This window comes from Durio zibethinus, chromosome 14 (assembly GCF_047325235.1).
Source record: "Durio zibethinus cultivar Kanyao isolate XHJ-2024 chromosome 14, ASM4732523v1, whole genome shotgun sequence".
NCBI classification, from domain to species: Eukaryota; Viridiplantae; Streptophyta; class Magnoliopsida; order Malvales; family Malvaceae; genus Durio; species Durio zibethinus.
In genome coordinates this window covers 24585779-24607675 of record NC_143175.1, presented here as the reverse complement: position 1 = coordinate 24607675, position 21897 = coordinate 24585779, and the positions used below count along the sequence as shown (strand labels likewise).

At 35.0% G+C, this 21897-nt stretch overlaps 6 protein-coding genes across 13 annotated transcripts; 3 read left to right on the top strand and 3 right to left on the bottom strand.

The window, feature by feature from the left end:
• Positions 1-22: 22 nt before the first annotated feature.
• Positions 23-4481, bottom strand: LOC111294393 (uncharacterized). Of its 2 annotated transcripts, none has more exons than XM_089744089.1 (2): positions 3658-4424; positions 23-2282 (listed from the first exon to the last, which is right to left on the bottom strand). In XM_089744089.1, the coding sequence occupies exon 2, from the start codon at positions 2280-2282 to the stop codon at positions 228-230; it is 2055 nt and encodes a 684-aa protein (XP_089600215.1). In that variant the 5' UTR covers positions 3658-4424; the 3' UTR covers positions 23-227. The 2 variants fall into 2 exon arrangements, with proteins under 2 accessions (XP_089600215.1, XP_089600214.1); XM_089744088.1 differs by having other exon boundaries at positions 71-2272; positions 3658-4481.
• On the top strand, positions 3761-4317 carry LOC111294918 (E3 ubiquitin-protein ligase SGR9, amyloplastic). The gene is given in 2 exon segments (XM_022888223.2): positions 3761-3854; positions 3857-4317. Coding segments are annotated over 2 exon segments (555 nt in total).
• A 1585-nt stretch (positions 4482-6066) lies between the features above and the next one.
• Positions 6067-8464, top strand: LOC111293684 (putative protein phosphatase 2C 38). Its single transcript, XM_022886551.2, has 4 exons — positions 6067-6907; positions 7153-7520; positions 7635-7874; positions 7994-8464. The coding sequence occupies exons 1-4, from the start codon at positions 6628-6630 to the stop codon at positions 8261-8263; spliced, it is 1158 nt and encodes a 385-aa protein (XP_022742286.2). The 5' UTR covers positions 6067-6627; the 3' UTR covers positions 8264-8464.
• A 781-nt stretch (positions 8465-9245) lies between these two features.
• Positions 9246-12582, bottom strand: LOC111293685 (uncharacterized). 2 transcript variants are annotated; one of them, XM_022886552.2, is made up of 6 exons: positions 12130-12582; positions 11489-11569; positions 11266-11394; positions 11091-11151; positions 10921-10984; positions 9246-10786 (listed from the first exon to the last, which is right to left on the bottom strand). In XM_022886552.2, exons 1-5 carry the CDS (start codon positions 12465-12467, stop codon positions 10946-10948), a joined length of 648 nt encoding a protein of 215 aa, XP_022742287.2. In that variant the 5' UTR covers positions 12468-12582; the 3' UTR covers positions 9246-10786; positions 10921-10945. The 2 variants fall into 2 exon arrangements, with proteins under 2 accessions (XP_022742287.2, XP_022742288.2); XM_022886553.2 differs by having other exon boundaries at positions 11118-11151.
• Positions 12583-14338: 1756 nt separating this feature from the next.
• Positions 14339-17045, top strand: GSTL3 (Glutathione S-transferase family protein). Of its 2 annotated transcripts, XM_022886737.2 has the most exons (10): positions 14339-14436; positions 14539-14610; positions 14724-14784; positions 14901-14987; positions 15472-15570; positions 15659-15761; positions 15854-15930; positions 16177-16284; positions 16664-16747; positions 16839-17045. In XM_022886737.2, the coding sequence occupies exons 1-10, from the start codon at positions 14426-14428 to the stop codon at positions 16848-16850; spliced, it is 714 nt and encodes a 237-aa protein (XP_022742472.1). In that variant the 5' UTR covers positions 14339-14425; the 3' UTR covers positions 16851-17045. The 2 variants fall into 2 exon arrangements, with proteins under 2 accessions (XP_022742472.1, XP_089600213.1); XM_089744087.1 differs by having other exon boundaries at positions 16664-16930.
• An 11-nt stretch (positions 17046-17056) lies between these two features.
• LOC111293787 (putative serine/threonine-protein kinase PBL7) lies at positions 17057-20158 on the bottom strand. Of its 5 annotated transcripts, none has more exons than XM_089744085.1 (6): positions 20072-20155; positions 19800-19958; positions 18675-18889; positions 18365-18554; positions 17886-18277; positions 17057-17727 (listed from the first exon to the last, which is right to left on the bottom strand). In XM_089744085.1, the coding sequence occupies exons 2-6, from the start codon at positions 19903-19905 to the stop codon at positions 17452-17454; spliced, it is 1179 nt and encodes a 392-aa protein (XP_089600211.1). In that variant the 5' UTR covers positions 19906-19958; positions 20072-20155; the 3' UTR covers positions 17057-17451. The 5 variants fall into 5 exon arrangements, with proteins under 5 accessions (XP_089600211.1, XP_089600212.1, XP_022742467.2 ...); XM_089744086.1 differs by having other exon boundaries at positions 19800-19961; positions 20072-20118; XM_022886732.2 differs by having other exon boundaries at positions 17886-18554; positions 20072-20158.
• Positions 20159-21897: the final 1739 nt, after the last annotated feature.

Below are 21897 nucleotides of genomic sequence, written 5' to 3'. Positions count from 1 at the left end.
TAAATTGGACTCTTAACCCATTAACCCATTAAAATTTTCATCCAGAACGCTTTGTTTTGAAATGTTCATCGTGTCAACTTGGCCTACTCAAAATTATTATTCATACTAAAAACCATCTCACTATAAGATGAAAAATTAACTCAGACTACAAAAGAGATATAGTATAGCTTCATTGGAGCTGAAATGCTAGGGAGCAAAAAGCTGAACAATATGTGATATAGCTTCCTTCATGGGATTTCTCGTTGCCTTCTCCGTTTCTTTGTAGATAAAGTAGCATCATACTCGAAGTCATCCTCTTCTCTGTCTCCATGCAAATAGAACCATAACCTCCTCTCTCCATTGAATTGCACACATGGGTCATGTTCATAGTGCAATCGGTCCAAGGCGCCACTGACAACCTGATTAAGTTGTTCTTCGGAGATTTCTTCCACAATGTATTGCGAGTCTCTTATCAGAACACAAACATCGGCTCTAGTACCCATACCGGCTGGCAATCTGGCAGCCGCATCCCTCACGAGAGAGAGAACTGTGATATTAGGGGGCCTATCAGCTTTAAGCATAAAATGCTCTCGGCATTTTAATGATGGCTTGCCACTGCACCTTCTCAGTGGAGCAACAGTGGATTTTCTACCATCTAAGGCAGTGTAAGAAAAGGCCCTCTCTGGAATAAAATACCTAATCGCTTCTTCCTTGCGGAAATAGTCCCTTATTTCTTTAGGGCATTGACTAATGGTAGCCACCATCTTTCGAGGTCTAACTTCTCTTAATCTTTCGTTCACATTGACAGTCCGATGCATCAAAGTCAATGGTGGTGCAGGAAGGTCACCAATCTTCTGAAGACTCTCTTGAGCAATTTTCAACCAATCTGCAAAGCAGTTGACCAATTTCAGAAGGGTCCTGCTTGGAAGACCCCAAGCTGCCGAAGATACAGCTTCCTTCATATGATTGTGTGGCTTAATAGCTACTGGACCAATCCAGGACCAACTCTTGTTAGACTTGGAATAAAGAGTGAGAGCCTTCCAGGCCTTTGCGCCAAGAGGTGCTGTTGTTGAAGAAAATATTGTCAAAGCACCTCTAACTAACTCCTGAAGTGGCTCCCGAGCTTTGAGAATACAAGGATCCCCAGGATTCAATCTGACACGCTCAACAATTTCATGCATAGTGAGACAAGGTAAACTCTTCTGCTCGCCTTGTGAATTACCGATTCCCTTTCTCTCATGATACCTGCTAACGCTTTTAGGATTGCTTTTAGCAGGATACTTGCTAACTGCCGAAGGATGATCTTTTCCACCTGGAGTAATCAGTGCTGTGCGAATGGCAGAAAGAAAATGTATAATGGAAAATGAGAACCCCGTATGAGCAGTAGGACAACTTGAATTGAATTGCATCTTCTTAAATGGTTTTGGCTCTTGAACTGTATTATTCCCAATCTCTGATATAGAATAGGATGAATAAGCAGTTAACCCTTCAAAGGAACCAAGTTCAGCTTTCACTTTCTTTAAACCACGTTTCTCCAAAGAAGATTTCAGCAGTTTCTTTCTATTCAAAGAAGAAATGGGCAACTCACTTTCTTTAAGGACATTTTCACCCTTGGTGCAATGGTAATCAAGTTCAATTTCCCTACCCATTTTTGTTCTTTCTGCTGCCTTTTTCAGCTTCAATAAGCTTAATCCTTTAGTCCTGAATTTCCCATGTCTGTTATACGGATTATCCTGCTCAACAACATCATTGTTCACATATTCCAACCACGGCCAAGTAGAATAACTGCCAACTTTCCTTGTGTTTTGGTTTCTTTGACTAAGGCAAGCTCCCTTTGATGATGGTGATTGCACTTTAGTCTTGAGCAATCCTGAATTATCATTGGATAATTGCATCAAAATTAGAGCTGCTTCTATATCTTTCTGGATACGCTTTCTGTGCTCTGCTATTTCCACACTACCCTCACTGCTTCCTGGACCCATTTTAGCACAATTAGCTGTCCTTGAAATATTACCAAATTGAGCTACATGTTCCTTATAAGAAGGCCCTTGCATCGAACCATCTGTTTCAAGATACTTCACACTTTGTACTGCAGGAAATTGAACTCCCAACTTTCTTGTTGATGTTACTTTCGACCCAGTGTCCTTCAATTTACTTACAGGAACCTGTTTGCCGCGCTTGTTGGGATTCAAGGCCAAACTAAGCATTGCTTCAGAAGAAAAATCAGGTATCTCTCCTTCATTGAAAATGTCATCTGTCTCCGGTACACTCGCAAGTCTGATCCTTTTCTTTGCTATCATCATCTAACATGTAGATCCAAGACAATCAATAAAGAAGAATACGGAAACAACCATAACCGAATTCTTCAGCTTTCAAAGAGACAAACAACATGACAAAATACCCTTTGGGAAAAACTAACATTATCTATTCAATTTCTATGATAATGAAAGAGGAAATAAAAAATCCAATAAGAATCAAATCATCTAAGCGTCCGGTCATTAATCATAAACCAAGTACAAAATCTAACACAAAAAAACCAAAAGAACACCCTTGATTAAAGAGAACAAGAAAAAGGCTAGCTTTATTCAACATTTTGTTAATACTCCATTGTTAGCCCAGTACACTTTCATATAGCATAGATAATTGACAGTTCTATTCATGTTCCTTCATTTTTCTTCTAAGATAAAGCGTCCAAGCGTATATAAAATGAAAAAGATAATCTATCTGAGCAGAAGAGTCTTAAATAAACAAGTGAAAATTTTCCTATTTGTTTTCCGGAGTTGGTGTATTTGTGGTTCATTGGACACTCTAAAGAATTATCAAGTTAAGCAGTTGAAAGTTTTACCTCAATCTATGTTCTCTAGAAACGAAAAATAAATCAAGATTGTTTTGAAGCCCTTGGAAAACAAACGGACAGAGAGAAGGAGGGAAGAAGAGAAGATGAAGAACCGTGCTTATATGCATTCCATTCGACGACCCAAATGAGAACGATTGCGTGTCGTTTTAAAGTGGGGGTCTACACTTGAGAAAAAGACAAAAGCAAGACAAGGAGAGTGACGGTAAAAGGGCTCAGTTAGGGGCCCATTTGGAAGTTTGTTTGGTGGGTGTTTCCGTTTTGCAAGCGTACTTTTTGTTCTACCACCCTTTATTGAATAAAAAAAAAAAAAGAAAATTTTCCATAGCTTGATGGTATAATTTCAATGTAACTAGTAAGTGCAAAACAAAAAGATTCCATGAAAGTACCATAGTAGCATGCTCATGCTCATCCTGAGAATGAGAATTCTTTCTCTTATATTTTTTCAGACTCATTTGTGTTCATCCTTTTACTTCCCACACCTACATTATCAGTTTTTTGGTGCTCTTCCTCAAGTTCTACATGATCATTCTCCTTCATTTCATGCTCTTGTAACTTCACTTGACTGGAAATTGGATGCAATAATTGAACAACTCCTATATATGAGAGTTCCATGGAAATGGGTTTTGTAGCACTTTGAAGTGAAGAAAATTGCATTCCATGTGATGAAAACATGCAACCAAAAGTTTTTTTTTATCGAGTTAAATACATATTTGCTTCCTAAATTATACTAATATTTTTGTAATTATGTCACATTGATATTTAATAAATAAAAATTTGCAATTAAAATCCAACTAGATCATATTGCTTTAAAAGCCACCGACCTGGACGCTTCATATGGCAAATCCCGGCGCCCTAATGGCCGGATTTCATGGTTGGGGATTGGGATAACTTCATTGCTTGCCCAACTAGAGATTTCACGGAATAATGAAGCCAAAAACCGACATCTGCACTCTCCGCCCTCCGCCGTTCTCAACTCTCAGATCTCAGCTTCCGCCACCACTGCTGCTACACCCTTCCACCGCGTGAAGCACCGTGACCTTGACGCTGTGCTCCTCCTCCTCTTTCTTTATGAAACACGCCAACGTAACACAGAAGTCCAAGATAGGCCTCATGCTGAATGGCGCGAAGTCTTAAGTAACATCTTCTCTGACGCCATGTTAAGGATCACCAGTATTACTGGCATCTTCGATGGTGCTGCTTTGATTCCATATTTTGAAATGGTGGCGAGGTGTCGAGGTTTTTTGGAATAATGAGGTGGGAAGGAAAGGAAGGAGGTGGCGGCATCAACGGCAGCGGTGGTGGCGTTACTACCAGTGGAGGTGAGAGGGGTTGGCGTCGAGTGTGTGATATGCAAGGAGGAGATGAAAGAAGGAAGAGACGTGTGTAAATTGCCATGCAAGCACTTGTTTCATTTTACCTGCATATTGCCTTGGCTGAAGAAGAGGAATACATGCCCCTGCTGCATGTTTCAGCTTCCCTGAGATGATATATTCGGTGAGATCCAACGGCTGTGGAGAGTCCTGATCAAGGCGAGTGGCAAAAGTTCTTATTTTTATGCATGCTCAATAGGAACAAGCTAGGCTCTAGCAGCCTGCTTCAGTTGGTCCTCTTTTTTATTCGAAGCCCATAAACTTCTCGGGCATCCAATTCTTCTGATATTTCCAAGGTAAGATGATATAAAAATCAATTGGATTGGATTTGGGGGTGCAATCTCTGATTCACTCTGTCATTTTTATTATATATTTGAACAAAATATAATATGCACAAAACAAAAGTAAAAAAAAAAAAAAAAAAGAAGAAATAAACAGGTGAAGAACTAATTCAACTTAAGATTTGGACAGTCATATTATCATGGGATGAAAGTATGCATCTCAAAAGATAACTGGCACTACTCAGCAGCACTCCAAAAAAAAGACAATTTTTTTTAAAAAAAAAAAATGGTGGTCCACCTCATGTTCAAATTCCCCAGGGACTGCTTAATCTGATACAAAACATTCTCCAAATGAAATGCTTAATCTGATACAAAAGAAACCAAGCTGGCTCCCGAGATAAAGATAGTCAACAAAAGTACAGGTGAAGTTCTTGATACTCCAAGGCATGGTAGGGAAAAAATTCAGAGCTCAATGGAAAGAAGACAAAAGATTAGAGTTAGGCCATCTTGAATTCATACAACAGTGAATTATTGTCCCATTCAGATAATAAAACAGAAAGTGACAGATGTTCTTTTCTTGCATTGAAGCAAAATGGCAAGACAAATAGTGTGAAACTGCATTATATCGCTTGTTTTTATATTGCCTTAATCACATCATGAGTTTGGAATATGTAAGCATCAAAAAGTGAAATAAGAACAAATCCATGTAAAGCGAGTTACCTTGCCTTCCTAAAAAGTAGTAAATAAATGTGTCACTATTGTATCTCCTGGCTTCTAGATTCATTGACAAGTTCAAATAATTGATCAAGTTCTTGTATTGTGGCCATTCAGCCATTAATGTTGTACAGTCAGATTATGGTGTTCATGGTTGTAGATGGTCCAGGACGTGGAAGGTGAGCCAACCAAATTGATCTGATTGCGGAACATGTAAAAGCTGGAATGCATGTACCAAATATATATCCGTCAATCCAATACCAGGGCAATGGACCCGTTTCTCAGCTGTCTAACTGGAAAAGATTGCAATTCTTCTCTTCTTTTCAGCAAGTCAGACAAAGACGTCAGTAAAACTTTGCTATTGAAACAAGTTCTTCCCTTTTCTTCTTTTACAGATATCCCTTGACACGTAAGTAGGAAATGAATGAGGAAATCAGTCACTGATAGCCAAATTACAGGATAATATGAGTAAAATTCAATTGCAAAGAGTTTCTAATCCCAGCTTGACATGGTAAGAGTTTCTAAAAATTGATGATTGCCTGAAATGCTTGTTAATGGAGTTTAGGAAAGGGTCAAGTACGAAAATAGCCACGAAAAAATGCTAAAGGAAGCCCGGTTTTTCTCAGAACAGAACTCCTGAAATGATGGCTGATTAAAGTAATTACAAAATATCAAACATGAAAAGTGAAAACATACCATTAAATGAGAAAAAATTGCCTAAAACGTTGGATTATTGCAAATAAACACTAAGGAAACTTCAAATCCTAGCCATGCAATAGTTACATAACTTAGGACAACCACTTGGGCAAAAGAACATAGGAAAAACACAAGAGGCTAAAAAACAAGAAGGGGACCAAAGAACAATGTTACAACAATGTCAGAAGTCGGTGATTTAAATCTCTTTTATTTCTCATCTTAGATCTCCTCTGGCTACAAAACTCAAAATTTCTGCCAAAAAACTCCAAACTCTCCTCTTATCCATTGCTTCGTTAGATCACTTCGATCTCAGACCAATCTCTGTCTATATCAAATCCCAATGTGCTTTTCCAGCTAAGTCTGTTGCTAAAACATGGCACACAGTGAAGGGACCAAAAACATTTAACCGAGATTCAAGGTACACAGCCACCAGCACAGCTCCATATTCCCTGAACTCACATAAAAATTATTGCTTTCTTGTCTCAAGCACACACTTTGCAGTTGAGTTAGCCCATACCCAACTTGGTCCTTGTCTGAGAATTGGTCAGATACCGAGATGAATCGAGTCTAATTCCTGGTTATATAGTTCCCAGTACTGGGGTTTCTAGTATTGTAGAACAAACAGAAACTTGAGAACAGATTGAGTCTTGGTCTTCTTTATCAGGGTTTTATGAATATATTGTCTGATGGTTCACTTCAATAATAGATGTGAAATATTGGTTACCTGAAAATGGTTAAATCGTGTTGGAAGCCATCTGTTGAGGGTGATTCTGGGGGCCGTGTTGATGGGTTGTTGTGGTATAAAGATTTGGGGCAACATGTTTATGGAGAATTCTCAATGGCTGTGATTCAAGCCAATAGTTTGATAGAGGATCAAAGCCAACTCGAATCAGGGCCGTTGAGTTCGAGTAGTTCCGGTCCTTATGGGACTTTCATCGGTGTATATGATGGACATGGTGGAGCTAAGGCGTCCCGCTTCATCAATGACAACCTTTTCTGCAATCTTAAGTGTACGTTTCCACTTCACTTTTTTGCTATTACTTCAATTTGGATTGGGACTAAGCAATTATGTATGTTGTTCAATCAATTCCTGCTTAACACAAGCAAGAATGAACTCGTCTTTTCTCCCTAGTTTCTCGAAGCACCGATAGTGGTGATACAGTTTACTCCAACAGTTCCATTGATTTTTTTTTTTTTTTTATGAAATTTTAGTTTTGATGGCGAAAATGTTTATTCTGTTTCCTTTGATATGCAGCATTTGCGTCTGAGCATCAAGAGATATCAATAAATGTTCTAAGAAAGGCTTTCTCGGCAACAGAAGAGAGTTTTCTTTCCCTTGTGAGGAAACAGTGGATTGGTAAGCCACAGATGGCGTCAGTGGGATCATGCTGTTTGACGGGAGTGATTTGCAATGGACTGCTATTTATTGCAAATGTTGGTGATTCAAGAGTAGTCTTAGGCAGATCAGAAAGAGGAACCAAGGAACTTATAGCAATGCAATTATCTACAGAACATAATGCAAATATAGATGCTGCGAGAGAAGAGCTTCGGTCATTGCATCCTCATGATCCACAGATTGTTGTGATGAAACACAAAGTATGGCGTGTAAAGGGCCTGATACAGGTTATATTTTATTCTTTCTTCATCCTTTTTTTTTTTTGGTTCTGGTAAAAGTTAACATAGCCGGACTGAAAATAAATTCATCTGTGGATTATTTCTGACTCCTTATCTTTGCAGATTACAAGATCCATTGGTGATGCATATCTAAAGAAGCTAGAGTTCAACAAAGAGCCTCTCCTGCCTAAATTTAGGCTGCCTAAAGAGTCCTTCCAAAAGCCGATCCTTAGTGCAGAGCCATCATTGTTAATACACAAACTCCGCCCTGACGATCAATTTCTCATATTTGCTTCTGATGGTTTGTGGGAGCACCTTAGCAACCAGGAGGCTGTCAAAATTGTCCAGAGTAGTCCAAGAAATGTAAGTTACCAGATAGCTGTGGTATGATGAATGATACTGCAACTCCCCTGGTTGGGATCAGCACAAAAAAATTGTTGAGCAGGGCTTGACTGTTCTTTTTGCTTCCCCATTTAATGCAGGGAATTGCCAGGAGACTAATCAAAGCTGCACTTAAGGAAGCAGCAAAGAAAAGAGAAATGAGATACTCAGACCTGAAAAAGATTGATGAAGGGGTGAGGAGACATTTTCATGATGATATCACAGTCATAGTTGTGTTTCTGGATCCCCATTTGATCAATGGGAGCTCCTCCTACAACTCTTCCTTAACAACAAAAGGTGGAGGAGTCGTCCCTGCTGCTGCTGCTTTCTCATCGCCAGCCAGCAATGATTGGAGTCTCAACTTCCAGTAAACTTGTGTAAACATTACCATCAAGGGTAATAGGAATACATTGAGAATGTTTTTTTATTGCCAAAGAAACTTAGGATGAGACTGCTAGATATTCTGTAGATATATGATTTCCATGTAATTTTATTTGATTGTCTGCTCTCCTTTAAAATAACTCGTTTTTAGCTTCCATTTATAGTTGATAATATCTCATTCACAATCCCAATTTATAGTTGTTAAGCCTGAACACGCTGAAATATTCCTGTTTAACTTTATTTTAAACCCATCTTTGGATAATCAAAAGGTGATTTTCTTTGGCACGAAATGCTAATATTCTTTTCAATCCAAAATTGATTAAAATACCATATTACTTGATATTGAGCAAATGCACTTGTTAAGAGGTAAATGTTGATTTGCATGTGAGTTTATTATTACGGCATTATTTATCTTGTCATTTTTAAAATTTCTTGTAAAATTACCAATCGTTTGTCCAACTATGTCTATGTCTAAGAGTAAATTTCAGTCCTTATGCAACATGCACCAGTCACGAATGAAGTTTGCAACAGACACTCAACAACAATGCAGCTTGATTTGCAATCTCTCTTGTATTTGGGAAGGGCAAACCTAAATTTAAACAGATGCTACTAGTCTTAGCCAAAAAAAAAAATAATACAGAGTTTATAAACCCCCGGGCAAGCAAAAAAATAAAGAAAATAACTTTTACCCGTACAATTTATCTTCACTTAAGAATAATAATAATAATAAATATTGTGACTTCACTTTTATCACCTCTTTTGAATTGCATCAACTTTAGCATGTAATAGTAAACATATCTCTGCCATGGCAATCCAGTGAAAATAATTTCCTTTTTCTCATTGTTATATCTCTCACTCACTTTCTATCCTTCTGTTTTTTAATCTTTTCCTACCAAGAAAGCCCAAACAAACTTCGTTCAAGATTATAGAGTGGCTCAGCACCCCATTTCAATGTACACCAATCAACAAAAATAAAAAACGATGATCAGGGTTAATTTCGACAAAAGTTGTAAAGAAAAATGTTAGATTTTCTGACTCCCCCAGTCATAGTTTAACCATAAAAAAACATCCCACCAAAAAACAAATTCCAAAGAAGCTGTTAATTTGACAAGAACACTACAACTTCAGACAAGAAGATACAAATATTATTACATGACTAGACAACAAACTAAGGAAACGTTAACAGCCTTCTATCCCAGCATAATTACCTCGCATATCATCCAATTCACCTGGTGAGACCAAGGGAAGCTAGCAATCATCTTAAATTGTAGTGTTCACTTATCTCAAATACAAACCAGAAAAATCAGAAATTCCCATGTAACAGGCTCAGAAAGAGTTTTAGCTTTTGGATCACATAATCTCATCATTGATTGAAAATATTCTCCACATGCAATCTTCACATTATAAAACCATTCCCAGTTTTCAATATTTCTCTCATGATCAAATGCTAAACAGCAGTAGTAACATATCCACAACAGCATTGCAATGATAATTTTTCATAAAAAGATAACTAACGAACTAAGTTGAATCAATGCCATTCGAGCCATGAGTATCATGATACAGAGCACAGATATGCAACAAACCTGCAAATGATCACATGAATAACCATGCGTGCTCAAGCACATACCCAACAAATGATTTCATTTCTGTTTTTAATAAAAGGAAATGTCAAATCTATTTAAAAGGAACAAAAATAACAAGATAAAAGTCAGCGATCAAATGAGCAAAAACAATCTAAACATAAGCATCCTCAAAAACTCCCACAATACTGCCTTTCTAATCATTTTTTAATGTAAATACAGAAAACGAACTTATCCATGTCTGCTCAGATCCAAGGCATTTAAGTCTATCATTTGTCCTACAGCCAAAAGCCCCACTCCCCAAAAAAAGACCTACAGACCCTATCCTGACATATAAAAACCAGAATAAAATAGAAATTCCTCTTGGTTTTAGCTATTTATAAAAGAGAGAGAGCCCCGAGAAATCCTATGAAGCATGTACCATTTACTACTTTAGTTCTTTAACCCAAGTAAATATAAGTCAGACTTGATATGAATACTACTGCTGTCTCACACTTGATCATACTATGCAACTTGGAAGAGTATAAGATACTGCCCAAATATTAAAATGGCAAAGAAACAAATCGATTAATTTTTTCAAGAGGAAACTACTAACCACTTACTCTCTCAATTATATTATCCAAAAGGGAAAAGTTGAAAATTTTTAGCCATTATTCCAGAATTTTTAATGCTCTTTGTAGGATTTGAGATAGGTTAGCACTACAGGTGGTTGCTGCTTCCTCTCTAGGCCTCAACAAGTGAATAGATACCATAGCGGTGCCTGAAAAAAAAAAAAAAGAAGAAGAAAACCATCCATACTGCCAAAGAAACGTCTTCACTGCTTTAGAAATTTATCTGGGGATAAAGAAGTACTGCATCTAAGAATTCTAAGGTTGGATAGAAAACACTGTAAAGTAGCTGCTGAGGGAATCAGAAGCTGTTAGGACACTAGACCTGACAAAGAAAAGAAAGAGATAATTGAAATATAAGTAATCGATCATAATACAAATGGACTTATTTAAACAAATATATTTGTGTGCATAGATGTATATATGCAAGATTAAAGCAATATATATCTCGAAAGATACCTTCTAAATATGTAGGCAAGTCTATTTAGGGTCCTCCACCAGCCTTTCCAGCAATAGGAGCCTCCTGACAAAAAAGGAATAGAAATCAGTATCCTAGACACCACCTTTAAAACAATTGATTTTCTCCTATCAGAGAAATCCGCCAGAGAAACAACTAATTAAGGCCGTACTGGTTCAATATTCCCCTTGCCGTTCACCTGTGGTAAAGAACTTGATGGAGGAGTAGAAAACCTGGAAAGACAGGGAAAAATCACAGTTCAATAAACCTTTTCAATACAGATTTCTGAAGGGGCATTTACAGATCTCTAACAATGTAGGAAACAGCTCTTCAGCATTGGAACATACCTGATTGCCCTTGCTTTTCTTTTTTCTTCTTCCACTGTATCAGTTTTGGAATATGGTGCAAATCTGGCAAGACGTGCTTTCTTTTTGGCCTCCTCATCGGTAGCTGTAGAGGGTACAACAAGCCCAAACCTGAGAAACCATACAAAATTTAACAAACTGACAAAATGCAACTGCAAGCCATATAGACACTGGGTAAAGGTGGAAACAAAAAAAAAAAGAAAACCTCTCTGCTCTGGCTTTCCTCTTCAAGTCCTCCGATTGCTTTGATGCTTCTGATCCATTCGAACTGGGTGCAGTGCCAAACCTAAACATGATTGGTCCACAGTCAACAAGTTAGAAACACAAGGAAAGGTCAAGAAATGAAGTTCGACATAAAAAACTACAGCTTTACCATCAACAAAAACCCTTAACACTACAACATTATAAGGATCCATAGAATTTCTCTGTAACCACATAAAACTAAGGTAAGATTCGTCTTAACTTGCCAAGCTGTTCCAGCCAAACACGCAGGCATGCTTAGTAACAGGTAAGACTATGAAGGGGTTAGACTCATCTCTAGATAACCAATGGATAAATTGATTAAATTTAAGACACAATAATTTTGAAGATGATGAGCTGCTAAGAGAAACACTATAGAACAAGAAAATAAACACGAGAAACCAATTCAAGAGCATTAATCTATGCTTCTCAGCACATCAAGAACCAAACATGGCATTTAAAGAAATAAATCAAAATAAAATAAACAATTTCTGCTCTGTTCTTCAGAAATTCTCATCGACAAGGTACAAAACAAAAAGAAAAACCCTAAATACCCGATAAACCCCGAATATTACGCAAAGAAATAGGGAAAATAAAAGTTGTTACCTCTCAGCCCTGGAATTACGCTTCTCTTGCTCGGACAACTGGACAGGTACGCCGAACCGCTCAGCTCGGCGAATCTTCTTCTGGGTATCGTTAACGGGACCGCCGCTATCCCCTGTGACCGAGCCCACAGTAGTCCCGATGGTATTCGAAATCTCGTTCTCCTTTAGAGATACTTCAGAAGCAGGAGTATCAGTGATACGAGGATCTGACTTATCCGTGGAAGGCGGGGCGGGGTACACGGTATTCTTAGAGTTTGGATCTGCCGATGAATTGGCGACGGAGCCTGGAGTGGTGGTGGTAATGGTAGTAGTGGCGACGGGTTTCTCAGCGGTTGCCATCGGAGAGGTAGGAAGGCCGGAAAGTAGGGTTACGTGAAGAATGAAAGCAAAGGTTGGTAGGTAGCCGGCTAACAGCGTGAGGCGGCCAGAAGTTTTTTTTTTTTTTTTACTCGCTAATTTTTTCGTTTGTGTAAGGCAAGCAAAGAATAAAAAATCAAAAAAGGCGTGAACTTTTTCTTTTTCTTCTTTCCAATTTTCTCTCCAAAGAAAATATTGAGCCCAAATGTAAAACGCGGTGGGATGTTTTGTCGTTCTTTCAGGGTCATGTTTGGCGGTCAAAGCTCTACTTATCCGGCATTTTTACATTTCTTATTTTTTTAACCATGGGCAAAAAACCTTTGTTTAACTCTAATAATTAGTAAATCTAAGTAATTTTTCTTTTAATATTCAAAATTTTAAAAAGAGCAAGAGAGTAATTATATTGATAGGAATATATTTTAAATTAATGTCAATTTTATTATTGTATATTATCTATTAATATTATTTTTTGTCATTATTTTTAATTATTAAATTTTTATTAGATTTTTAATCTTATTAATTTTAGTTGATGAAATTTTACCACATGTATCGCTAAAATATTTTTTAAAATATTTTAATTAATTACTTTTGTTAAAAAATAATAAAATTAAAAGTATAATTATATAATTGATAAAATTGAAGTAAATAAGTACAAAACTTAATGTCAAATCTAATCTAATATTATAATAAATTTGACCCTAATCTCAATCCATTTCCTTTTTTCCAAATATAATTTTGGAATTTATAAAGTGAATTTTTTTCATCTCTAATGAAATTATATATCAGTATTTTATTAACTCATCATAGTTTGATGACATAAAGTCATACTTTATAAGTTTAACCAAAATTTTTTTATATCACCTTACAAGTGAAAATTTACTATTATTACTAAATTATGAGCCATAAAATGATATAGAAAAGAATTAAATGAAATTAATTAGGTGAAATTTGTAAAAATTTTTATTAAAAATAATTAAATAAAATTATAATTAGAAATTCAAATCAATAAGTTAAAAGATAAATTAAGTTTGTAAATTTTGAAAAAATTTAAATATATATTTTTAAATAGATTTTTTTTAAAATTTTTGACATAAATTTTATGATTGAAAAAATAATAATCAATTTTGAATTATAAATGCTTAGGATAAAATTTTGAAATATAAATAATATTTTTATTTTTTCATTAAATTTTATTAATTTATCAATATTAAATTTTTATTAACAATTTTTATCATATACTTTTAATAATGAACTTCATAAACTTCAAACTCCTGATATTTGTAACAAGCATGTATTTCTTATATACCTAATAAAGTAGGAATTTCTAAGCGCAACAATAACAACAAAACTCATTTCGAGCAAAAACAATCAAACACATAAATGTACGTCTTCTTCTTCAACAATGATCTTATTGTTTTATTGTCTGAATTTCAATTGCAATAGTAAAAATTTTTTGATGAACAATCGTTGCAAATCAAAGCTGTTTTTTTTTTTTTTAAATAATTTATTTTTGTCTCGTAATTGAGATTTCTGTAAAACGGAGATATTGTTCTTGTAGAATGATTTAAAAAAAAAAAAAAACAAAAGAAATGAATGAATGTTTTACAGGCTTGCAAGAGAAAAAGAGAATGTAAAAAGACAAGAAAACAATGAAGTGAAATAAAATATTGACATGGAGGATAATTGACTCGAGATATCTTATTGTGAAATAAAGTTTAAAAATACTCTTATTATGGAAATAAAATTAGAAAGTAACTTACTTCCGAAAAAAACTCTTCAATTTCGTCACTGCTGACTATCACTTCAACACCTCCTTAACCCCTTTATAAAGGCAAGGATGTCTTTATGCATGTGGACACATTTGTGAACCAGATTAAATCAATCCAACAAACCAAAACAGGCCGAGTTTGCAACTTAACTCACAGAATTCCCCAACAGCAATGGCTACTGAGTAAGAATCTTGAACTACTTTCTCAAATTTCAAGCTTTTCTGTCAAGTTAGCTTCTGGGTTTCTCTACAAATCATGTCTTTTTCTTTGGTTTGTAATTTTAGTACTGTGGAGTTTTTGCCTCCACCATTGGATGCTACTGCAGAGCAACCTCCTCTCTTTGATGGAACTACCAGGTTTCACACTTTCTTTTTCTGGCTGTTCTATAGAATAGTCTTTTTCTCTTGTTTGCTTGTGTTTATTGCCCACTTGTAAAATTGATCTTCTTTTTTTTTTCGTCCTTTTCAAGGTTGTATACTTCTTATTCTTGCCCTTTTGCACAGCGAGTTTGGATCACCAGAAATTATAAGGTTGTTTGAATTCTTCTTTCTTGTTTTTCACCTCTGATTTGTAAAGCTTTAGTGCATGAAATTGTTGATTAGTTTTCCTTTCCCCACTTTTTCATGTGAATTTTCTTGAGTTGCAGGGGTTGCAAGACAAGATTAAATTGGTTCCTTTGAACCTTCAGAATAGGCCTGCTTGGTACAAGGAAATAGTTTACCCTGAAAACAAGGTGAGACGTGAAGATATCAAGATATTATGCGTTTTCAACAATGAATAAGTTAAAAAAAAAAAAAAAAAGGTTGAAAGTCTGTTATGAATTTGGTAGAGCTATTTGATATTTTTTAGGATTGCAAATCCAAGCTCCTTGCAGAATTTTGTCAATAAAAGAATTGTATGAGAATCAAATTGCTTTATGGAAAATGTTAATCCAAGCTACTTTGTCAACTTGTTGGAATATTTTGATGCTTGGACTTATTAGACTTTTTGTTCTGAGTGGGTAGCTTCATTCTAGTTTATGAAATTGCATTTTTTTTTCCTGGTATATATTGAGTTATGGCTATTGGCTAAAGATATCTTTTTAATAATAAATTACTGATAGATTTCCTGTCACTCCTTTTGGAGTTTTTTGCTCAAACTGGGGTGACTATTGAAAGTTTGAACTTTTTGTACCCTTTTCCTTTGTTATTTATTATGTTGATTAATTTCATTTTCAGGTGCCGTCTTTGGAACATAATGGCAAAATCATTGGGGAGTCTCTTGATCTGATTAAATATGTTGATAGCAACTTTGAAGGACCTTCTCTTTTACCTGATGTAAGATCTGTGAATTTGTTTAGTGCTTTCAATGGAGGCTTCTATCTTTACCTATATCAACTAAAGTAATCTTCTGAAAATGTTTTAGGATCCTGACAAAAAAAAGTTCTTTGAGGAGTTGTTATCATACGTGGACAAATTTGTAAGGACAATGTTTGCTTCATTTAAAGGAGACCCAACAAAAGAAGCTGGTTAGTCTGAAAAATGCTACTATTTTACTCACTGTATCTTGGATTTGTATATAATATGATATGGACTAACTAAAATTAAGGACTCGCATCAGATGCTGCTTTTGATTACTTGGAAAATGCTCTTCAAAAATTTGATGATGGCCCATTCCTCCTTGGCCAGTTTAGTCTGGTAAGTTGGCTTTCCAGTGATGCTAAGTTGCTTTCTTGGTGCTGCAATTTTATTTCGTTGTTTTTTCCTAACTGAGTTGCAATGTGTTGAAAAAAATATAAAAAGAATTAATGATAATTAATCTGTCAGAAAATCTTATAGTTTGGTGCATTATTGTCATCAATAATATAGCCGTAACCATATTATTATGTATCATTTGATGAGTTTTTCTGCTTAGATATATGAAGGAAATTTTGTCATTTTCAGGGGGATATTGCCTACATTACTTTTGTTGAAAGGTTCCAGATCTTCTTATCGGAGGTGTTTAAGTATGACATCACAGCAAGCAGGCCTAGACTGGCAGCATGGATTGAGGTATATATTCTGTCTACATCCACTTGTGAAATTTACCTGCTATGCTATGGTCTAATTTTCAATGAAAGAATTGGTTCAACCATCATGTTTACTTGTTTTGGTTTAAAATTTGTTGCTTTGCTACATTATGTAGCCATCTAAACCTCATCACAGTAATGGCCTTCAGATTAACAGTCTGCTGCCGAAAATTGCTTTTGCACATTGAGAGTTGTTTTGGTTACATAATTTTCTTCTCTTATGGTTTGCTGAGCAATCTCTTACTGGTGTTTCTTTCCTCTTATCTTCCAATTACAATGGCATCAGTTTCACACCCCCAGTCCCATCTTATCTATTTCGATTCTTGAGTAATTTTTTTCGTTGTCATAAATTTGCGATGTAGGAGGTGAACAAGATCGATGCCTATAAGCAGACAAAGAAAACTGATCCAAAAGAACTAGTGGAATTCTATAAGCAGCGTTTCTCGGTACTATACCATGGACATCCTTAATACCATTTCCATCACTGGAACCAAATTGCCAGAAGTTGCTAACTACTGTAATAAAATCTTATTGCAGGCCCAGAAGTGATGAATGAAATTGCTGCCATCTTAGGATATATATTATACACGAGAATAAGCTGGGTACTCCCTGATCGGTCATCAGTGTGTTTTTTTTTTCTCCAATCTATGCTGTACTTGTGCCAATGTGAAAGACTTGTGTACTAGTATTTGCCATCTCTATAAATAAATTTTTAAGCAGTGTTGAATATGATGATTATAAAAATTCTCTGATAAGTGCGATTCTGATCCAGTACTTCATTTATTGTACTTAAAGACAACTGTCAATGTGCAAAAGCAATTTAACAACATTGCTATCATATTCAATCACATTGCAAACATGATTGAAATTTCATTTACATCATCAGCTACATATATCTACTGACAACAAACACAATAGCTGATAAAATTGTGACTTTATTTTGTAAGAGTTAAGCAAAATTTGATAAAAAAGACACGTTGTATAATGCAGGCAAGTAGCATTTAGCCTAAAACTACTACCCCTGTGATTTCATTTTCATTTAAAGATTCCACAATAACGTCATCAATATCAGCATCGATCAACAGTTGGCAGATCCCAGAGAACCGCATAATGAGCATGAAGAATCCAAGCAAGTAACAACTTAACCTTTTCATTCGATCCCCTTCATGCCCACTGCCATTACTGGAGTACCAGGGGCCAAGGGGGAACCCTTTAATGGATGTGTATCTGGTTTAAATTTTTGAGAAGCAAGGTAAGTCAAAGCTGTGACTACATCAGCAATGAGCGGCCGCATATTTGGCTCCTCTTGAACACACATTGCTGCCACTGCAAGAGCTTGGAATAAGCCCCTCGGAGGATACTGACCTTGAAGCATTGGATCAGCCATTTGAGAAAATTTTTTTCGGTCTTTGAATAATGGCCTTGCCTGCAATAAAAGGTCAAGATAGAAGTGAAACTTTTGCTTGTTCTTTTGGCACTCCTCATCAATATGTGAAATAGCTAATGAAATTAACGTTTGAAAACTAATTACAACAAAGTTGGTAGCAAGCTGATGGTTTAGATATATTGTTATCTGTTTTTTACCCATGCCACTAGATTCTGTTCTCCCGCAGCGTTTGAATTGTCAATTGCTTTCCTGCCTGTTATGATTTCTAGAAGAACAACTCCAAAGCTATAAACATCTGATTTTAAAGTAAGTTGACCAGTCATTGCATACTCTGGGGCGCAGTATCCATAGGTGCCCATAACCCTTGTAGATACATGGGTGTTATCGCCAATAGGCCCAAGCTTGGCCAGGCCAAAATCAGATAGCTTAGGAAAATATCCTTCCCCAAGTAAAATGTTGGAGCATTTCAAATCTCGGTATATAACAGGGGGACTGGCTTTGTCATGTAAATACTCCAATCCTTTGGCAGCCCCAGCAGCTATTTTCATTCTTGTATTCCAGTCCAGTCTTTTCTTACCAGATGAAATGTCTGCAAATAATAAGCATAAGAAATCATCCTCCTGATAGAGCATATGGAAAGAAATAACAAAACATGAGGAGTTAATGCTATACATACCGTGTAGATGATCTTCCAAAGATCCTAAGGGCATATATTCATAAACCAGAAGCCTTTGATCTCCATCAGCACAGTACCCAGTAAGATTAACAAGGTTAGGATGGTGAAGTAGGCTTAGCATTAAAACTTCAACAAGAAATTCCCTGTTCCCCTGCAACCCATTAGGATCAAGTTGCTTTATAGCAACAACCTGCATCGAGCATAAAAACAAGATTCAGTAGCCAGTTTGCCACCTTCATGCAAAAGCAAGCCTGCATTTAACTTGTGTAAGCTGATGACTTTGTTTCAGGTTGTTCATTTTACAACTAACCTGATTTGTACTCTCCAAACGCCCTTTGTACACTCTACCAAAACCTCCTTCTCCCAGAATGCATTCTGCTCTAAAATTTTTAGTTGCTGTTGCCAATTCACGAAATGAAAAAGTCAGTGCAGCAATATGTACACCTCCTCCTCTTTTAGATGTCTCCCCACTCGATGAGGAATCTCCTTTCAATTTGTCTAAACGAATAGAAGATGATGGAAATGCTGGCAAAAGACAATAAACTCAAACCTCATAATAAAACCGGAAATGCAAAATACAAACATCAAGGAGGCACTCAGGTGGATTTTGCAACAAGTGCTTTAAGACTAATCCATCCTCATACCACAACTTCACTTCACAAAATCTAACATACACCCTTCTTTTATATTTCAAGTCATATGCAAAACATATAAGAGGTGTATCCAAAATCCAACTTGAACAAGGATTTTGCTGCTTTGATCCATCACTTCAATTTAACAAACAAAACGAAGGAAAAAGAAAAAAAGGATCAAGGCTTGCCAAGAATTACAAATAAAAAGGGGAGAGAATAATCAATGACAAAGTGAAATATTTTCATAGTTGTATCCTTCTGATTTTAAAGATGATTCACATATGTTTGTCAGCTAGAAATCCTAATGCTCTACATTAAAAAATAAAATTAGAGAGAATCCAAAGCTGAAAGTAAAATCCATAAACAGTCTAGCTTGCAAAACAGGACCAGTTCCATTCATTACCTAATACCTACCAATATGCATGCAAACGAATTAACTTTAAGCTACTAAAAGCAAATTAAATAAAGAAAAATAAATAAATAATTCAACAAGCAATAAAGTCCTCTAATTTTTTTTCCTTTTCCCTTCTAAATATCCAAAGTGTTGATCCAAATTCAATCTGATTATCCAAAACAAACAAAAATTACCTCACAACTGATCAACTTACATAAAACCCAGATAAAAAGAACAAGTATTTATTTTCAAAGACCAATAAAACACATAAAAAATCATATTACTTAATCAACACAACAGCTAGCATAAATGACCTTCTCTTCATGTGACAGCACGATTAACACAAAACGAAAAAAAAAAAAAAGGGGTTCAGACCTTTATTCACTTTTACATTATGACAAAGCTTTACCTGAAGTAGGTTTGATTTGATCAAGTGGCATCTGCTGCATGTTTTTGTTCTTCTTAGACTTATTAGCTTTGGTATTGGATTTGCCACAACAAGGAAGCCACCCCATGATTCTTCTTCTTTGCTTCTTTCTCTCCTTTTTCACTTGAAAAATAAAATTTACTGCTATAAAAAAAAATCAAAACATTAAAGCAACATCAACCCTTTCTTGAATACCCTTAACAACAACCAAAAAAACATAGAAACATTGATGGAGATTTCACAAGTTTTATTACAAAGATGAAAGAGCCAAGCGCCTTTTTTTTTTTTTTATGATGACGTTCTTGTTTTTCAGTAACGTTTACTTGTTCTTTTCAACTAGTTTATATTTATTTTTGTTCCTTTTAGAATTACCTGATGCGGCGTCGTTTAACCTAGCGTGGAAGTGGAATAAAAAAAGCTGGTCCTCTAACGTGGGCCCCTTTATTGGCCAAAAAAAGTAGGCCCCTTAAAAGGAATTCAATGTTATCTCCTTCAATAGAAAAATATGGATTTTCTAACCGTCCGATCTGATTAAATAAAAAACTGACTACTAATAAAACTAACGGATATGATTGAAATTAACACGTGAACTTTCGCCTATGAAAAAAAAAGTTTTTAACTATACTAGTAATAGTAGTTTAAGACTATCAATTTTCCCTTTCTAGGTGAAAATTTTTGCTTGGCTTTAAATTTAACAGCTGGTCAGGAAACAATTCTTTAGCCATACATATTTTTTTTACTCTGGCCATATATCCAATTTTTTTGTTGCCGATAAATATCCATATTTGAATTTACTACGACAAAAAAGTTGAATTTTTACCGACGAATCATTGGTTTTTTTTAAAGTCCAAATTTACTGAAAGATTGTTAAAGCGTAATTCCTTGCGAATTTATGAAAGTTGACATAAATAAAAAAAATTTATTGTTTAATAAAAAAATAAATTTTCAAAAAATATATATAGTTAATTAAGGATAAATATGTAATTAATTAATGAGAAGAATTTTTGAGCTAGATTTGTCATATTTGTTTGTCTGTTTATGTCAATTTTGTTGTATTATAAAATGTTATATGCAAGACATGTTGTATGAAATTAAGGTTGTTGTGGTAATCTTCCATCTTTAAATGTTGTAATTGTTGTTCTTTTGGTTTGGATAAAATAATGTGTGGTTCGAACTCATTATGCTAACAACGACCAATCTGTTTCTTTGGTTCCGAAAAAAAAAAAAAAAAGAATCTTTACGTGAAAGTCACGGACATAAATTAGTTATGGTTTGGTTTTACTTTCTTCGAATGAAAATATTTAAGGCGACGTGGTCAAATGTTTTTCCCGATTCTAGAATTATTTTTTTGTTAACATCATCCAGGAAACAATACGACTAAACTAAACAATAATCAACTACCAAGTCCAGCATCCCGATAGATTTAATAATTTAAAATTTTATATTATATAAAATATTGATAATTTATATATTTATATTATATTTTATATAAAATTTATATGATATAAATTATATCAATATAAAAATATAAAATATATATTTTAAATTTATTAAATTTATTTATAATTTTTATTAACATTTTAAAATTTATTATTTTTATATTTTTTTCGTATTATTTTTATATTATATTATTATACTATATTTTGAATTATTGAACCTAACCATGGACTCAAATTGGTAGTAAAATATTGCTATCAAGTGTAAATGTAAAACAAATGGCAAATATGCAGTGAATTTCAATGTCAAACCTATGAATTGCTTTCTCCCTAATGTCTTATAGCATGCATAAGCAACAACGAGAAATGAGAGATAGCGGTCAAATTCCGTGACTTCCAACGACCAAACACTTTGAAATCTTCTTTTTCATTTTTTTTTTCGTGAAGAAATACTTTGCTGTCTTAATAGCAATCTTTAAATTTTGGATTACAAACCATTTTCGTCTTCAAAATTTACAAAACAATTATTTTTTTTTATTACTTTTGTAATTGGATTCGATTTGCCGGCCAACTTTTTCTTTCCTTGCTCTTGCTTTCTTTCCTACAGAACGGATAAGTAACAAAGACCCAAAGAAGGCTGATGT

Bases quoted from the DNA above. Each gene is read 5' to 3' on its own strand.
- LOC111293684 (XM_022886551.2), top strand. From the start codon at position 6,628: ATGGTTAAATCGTGTTGGAAGCCATCTGTTGAGGGTGATTCTGGGGGC. The intron at 6,908-7,152 runs GTACGTTTCCAC...TTTGATATGCAG, and splicing joins CCTTTTCTGCAATCTTAAGT to CATTTGCGTCTGAGCATCAA. The intron at 7,521-7,634 runs GTTATATTTTAT...TTATCTTTGCAG, and splicing joins GTGTAAAGGGCCTGATACAG to ATTACAAGATCCATTGGTGA.
- LOC111293685 (XM_022886552.2), bottom strand. From the start codon at position 12,467: ATGGCAACCGCTGAGAAACCCGTCGCCACTACTACCATTACCACCACC. The intron at 11,395-11,488 runs GTTTTCTTTTTT...ATGGTTTCTCAG, and splicing joins AGGAAAGCCAGAGCAGAGAG to GTTTGGGCTTGTTGTACCCT. The intron at 10,985-11,090 runs GTACGGCCTTAA...CTTTTTTGTCAG, and splicing joins GCAAGGGGAATATTGAACCA to GAGGCTCCTATTGCTGGAAA.
- GSTL3 (XM_089744087.1), top strand. The intron at 15,571-15,658 runs GTAAGATCTGTG...AAAATGTTTTAG, and splicing joins GACCTTCTCTTTTACCTGAT to GATCCTGACAAAAAAAAGTT. The intron at 16,285-16,663 runs GTATATATTCTG...TTTGCGATGTAG, and splicing joins GACTGGCAGCATGGATTGAG to GAGGTGAACAAGATCGATGC.
- LOC111293787 (XM_022886732.2), bottom strand. From the start codon at position 19,905: ATGGGGTGGCTTCCTTGTTGTGGCAAATCCAATACCAAAGCTAATAAG. The intron at 18,890-19,799 runs GTAAAGCTTTGT...GTCTTTTGCCAG, and splicing joins TCAAATCAAACCTACTTCAG to CATTTCCATCATCTTCTATT. The intron at 17,728-17,885 runs GTAAAAAACAGA...CTTTTATTGCAG, and splicing joins AACAGAATCTAGTGGCATGG to GCAAGGCCATTATTCAAAGA.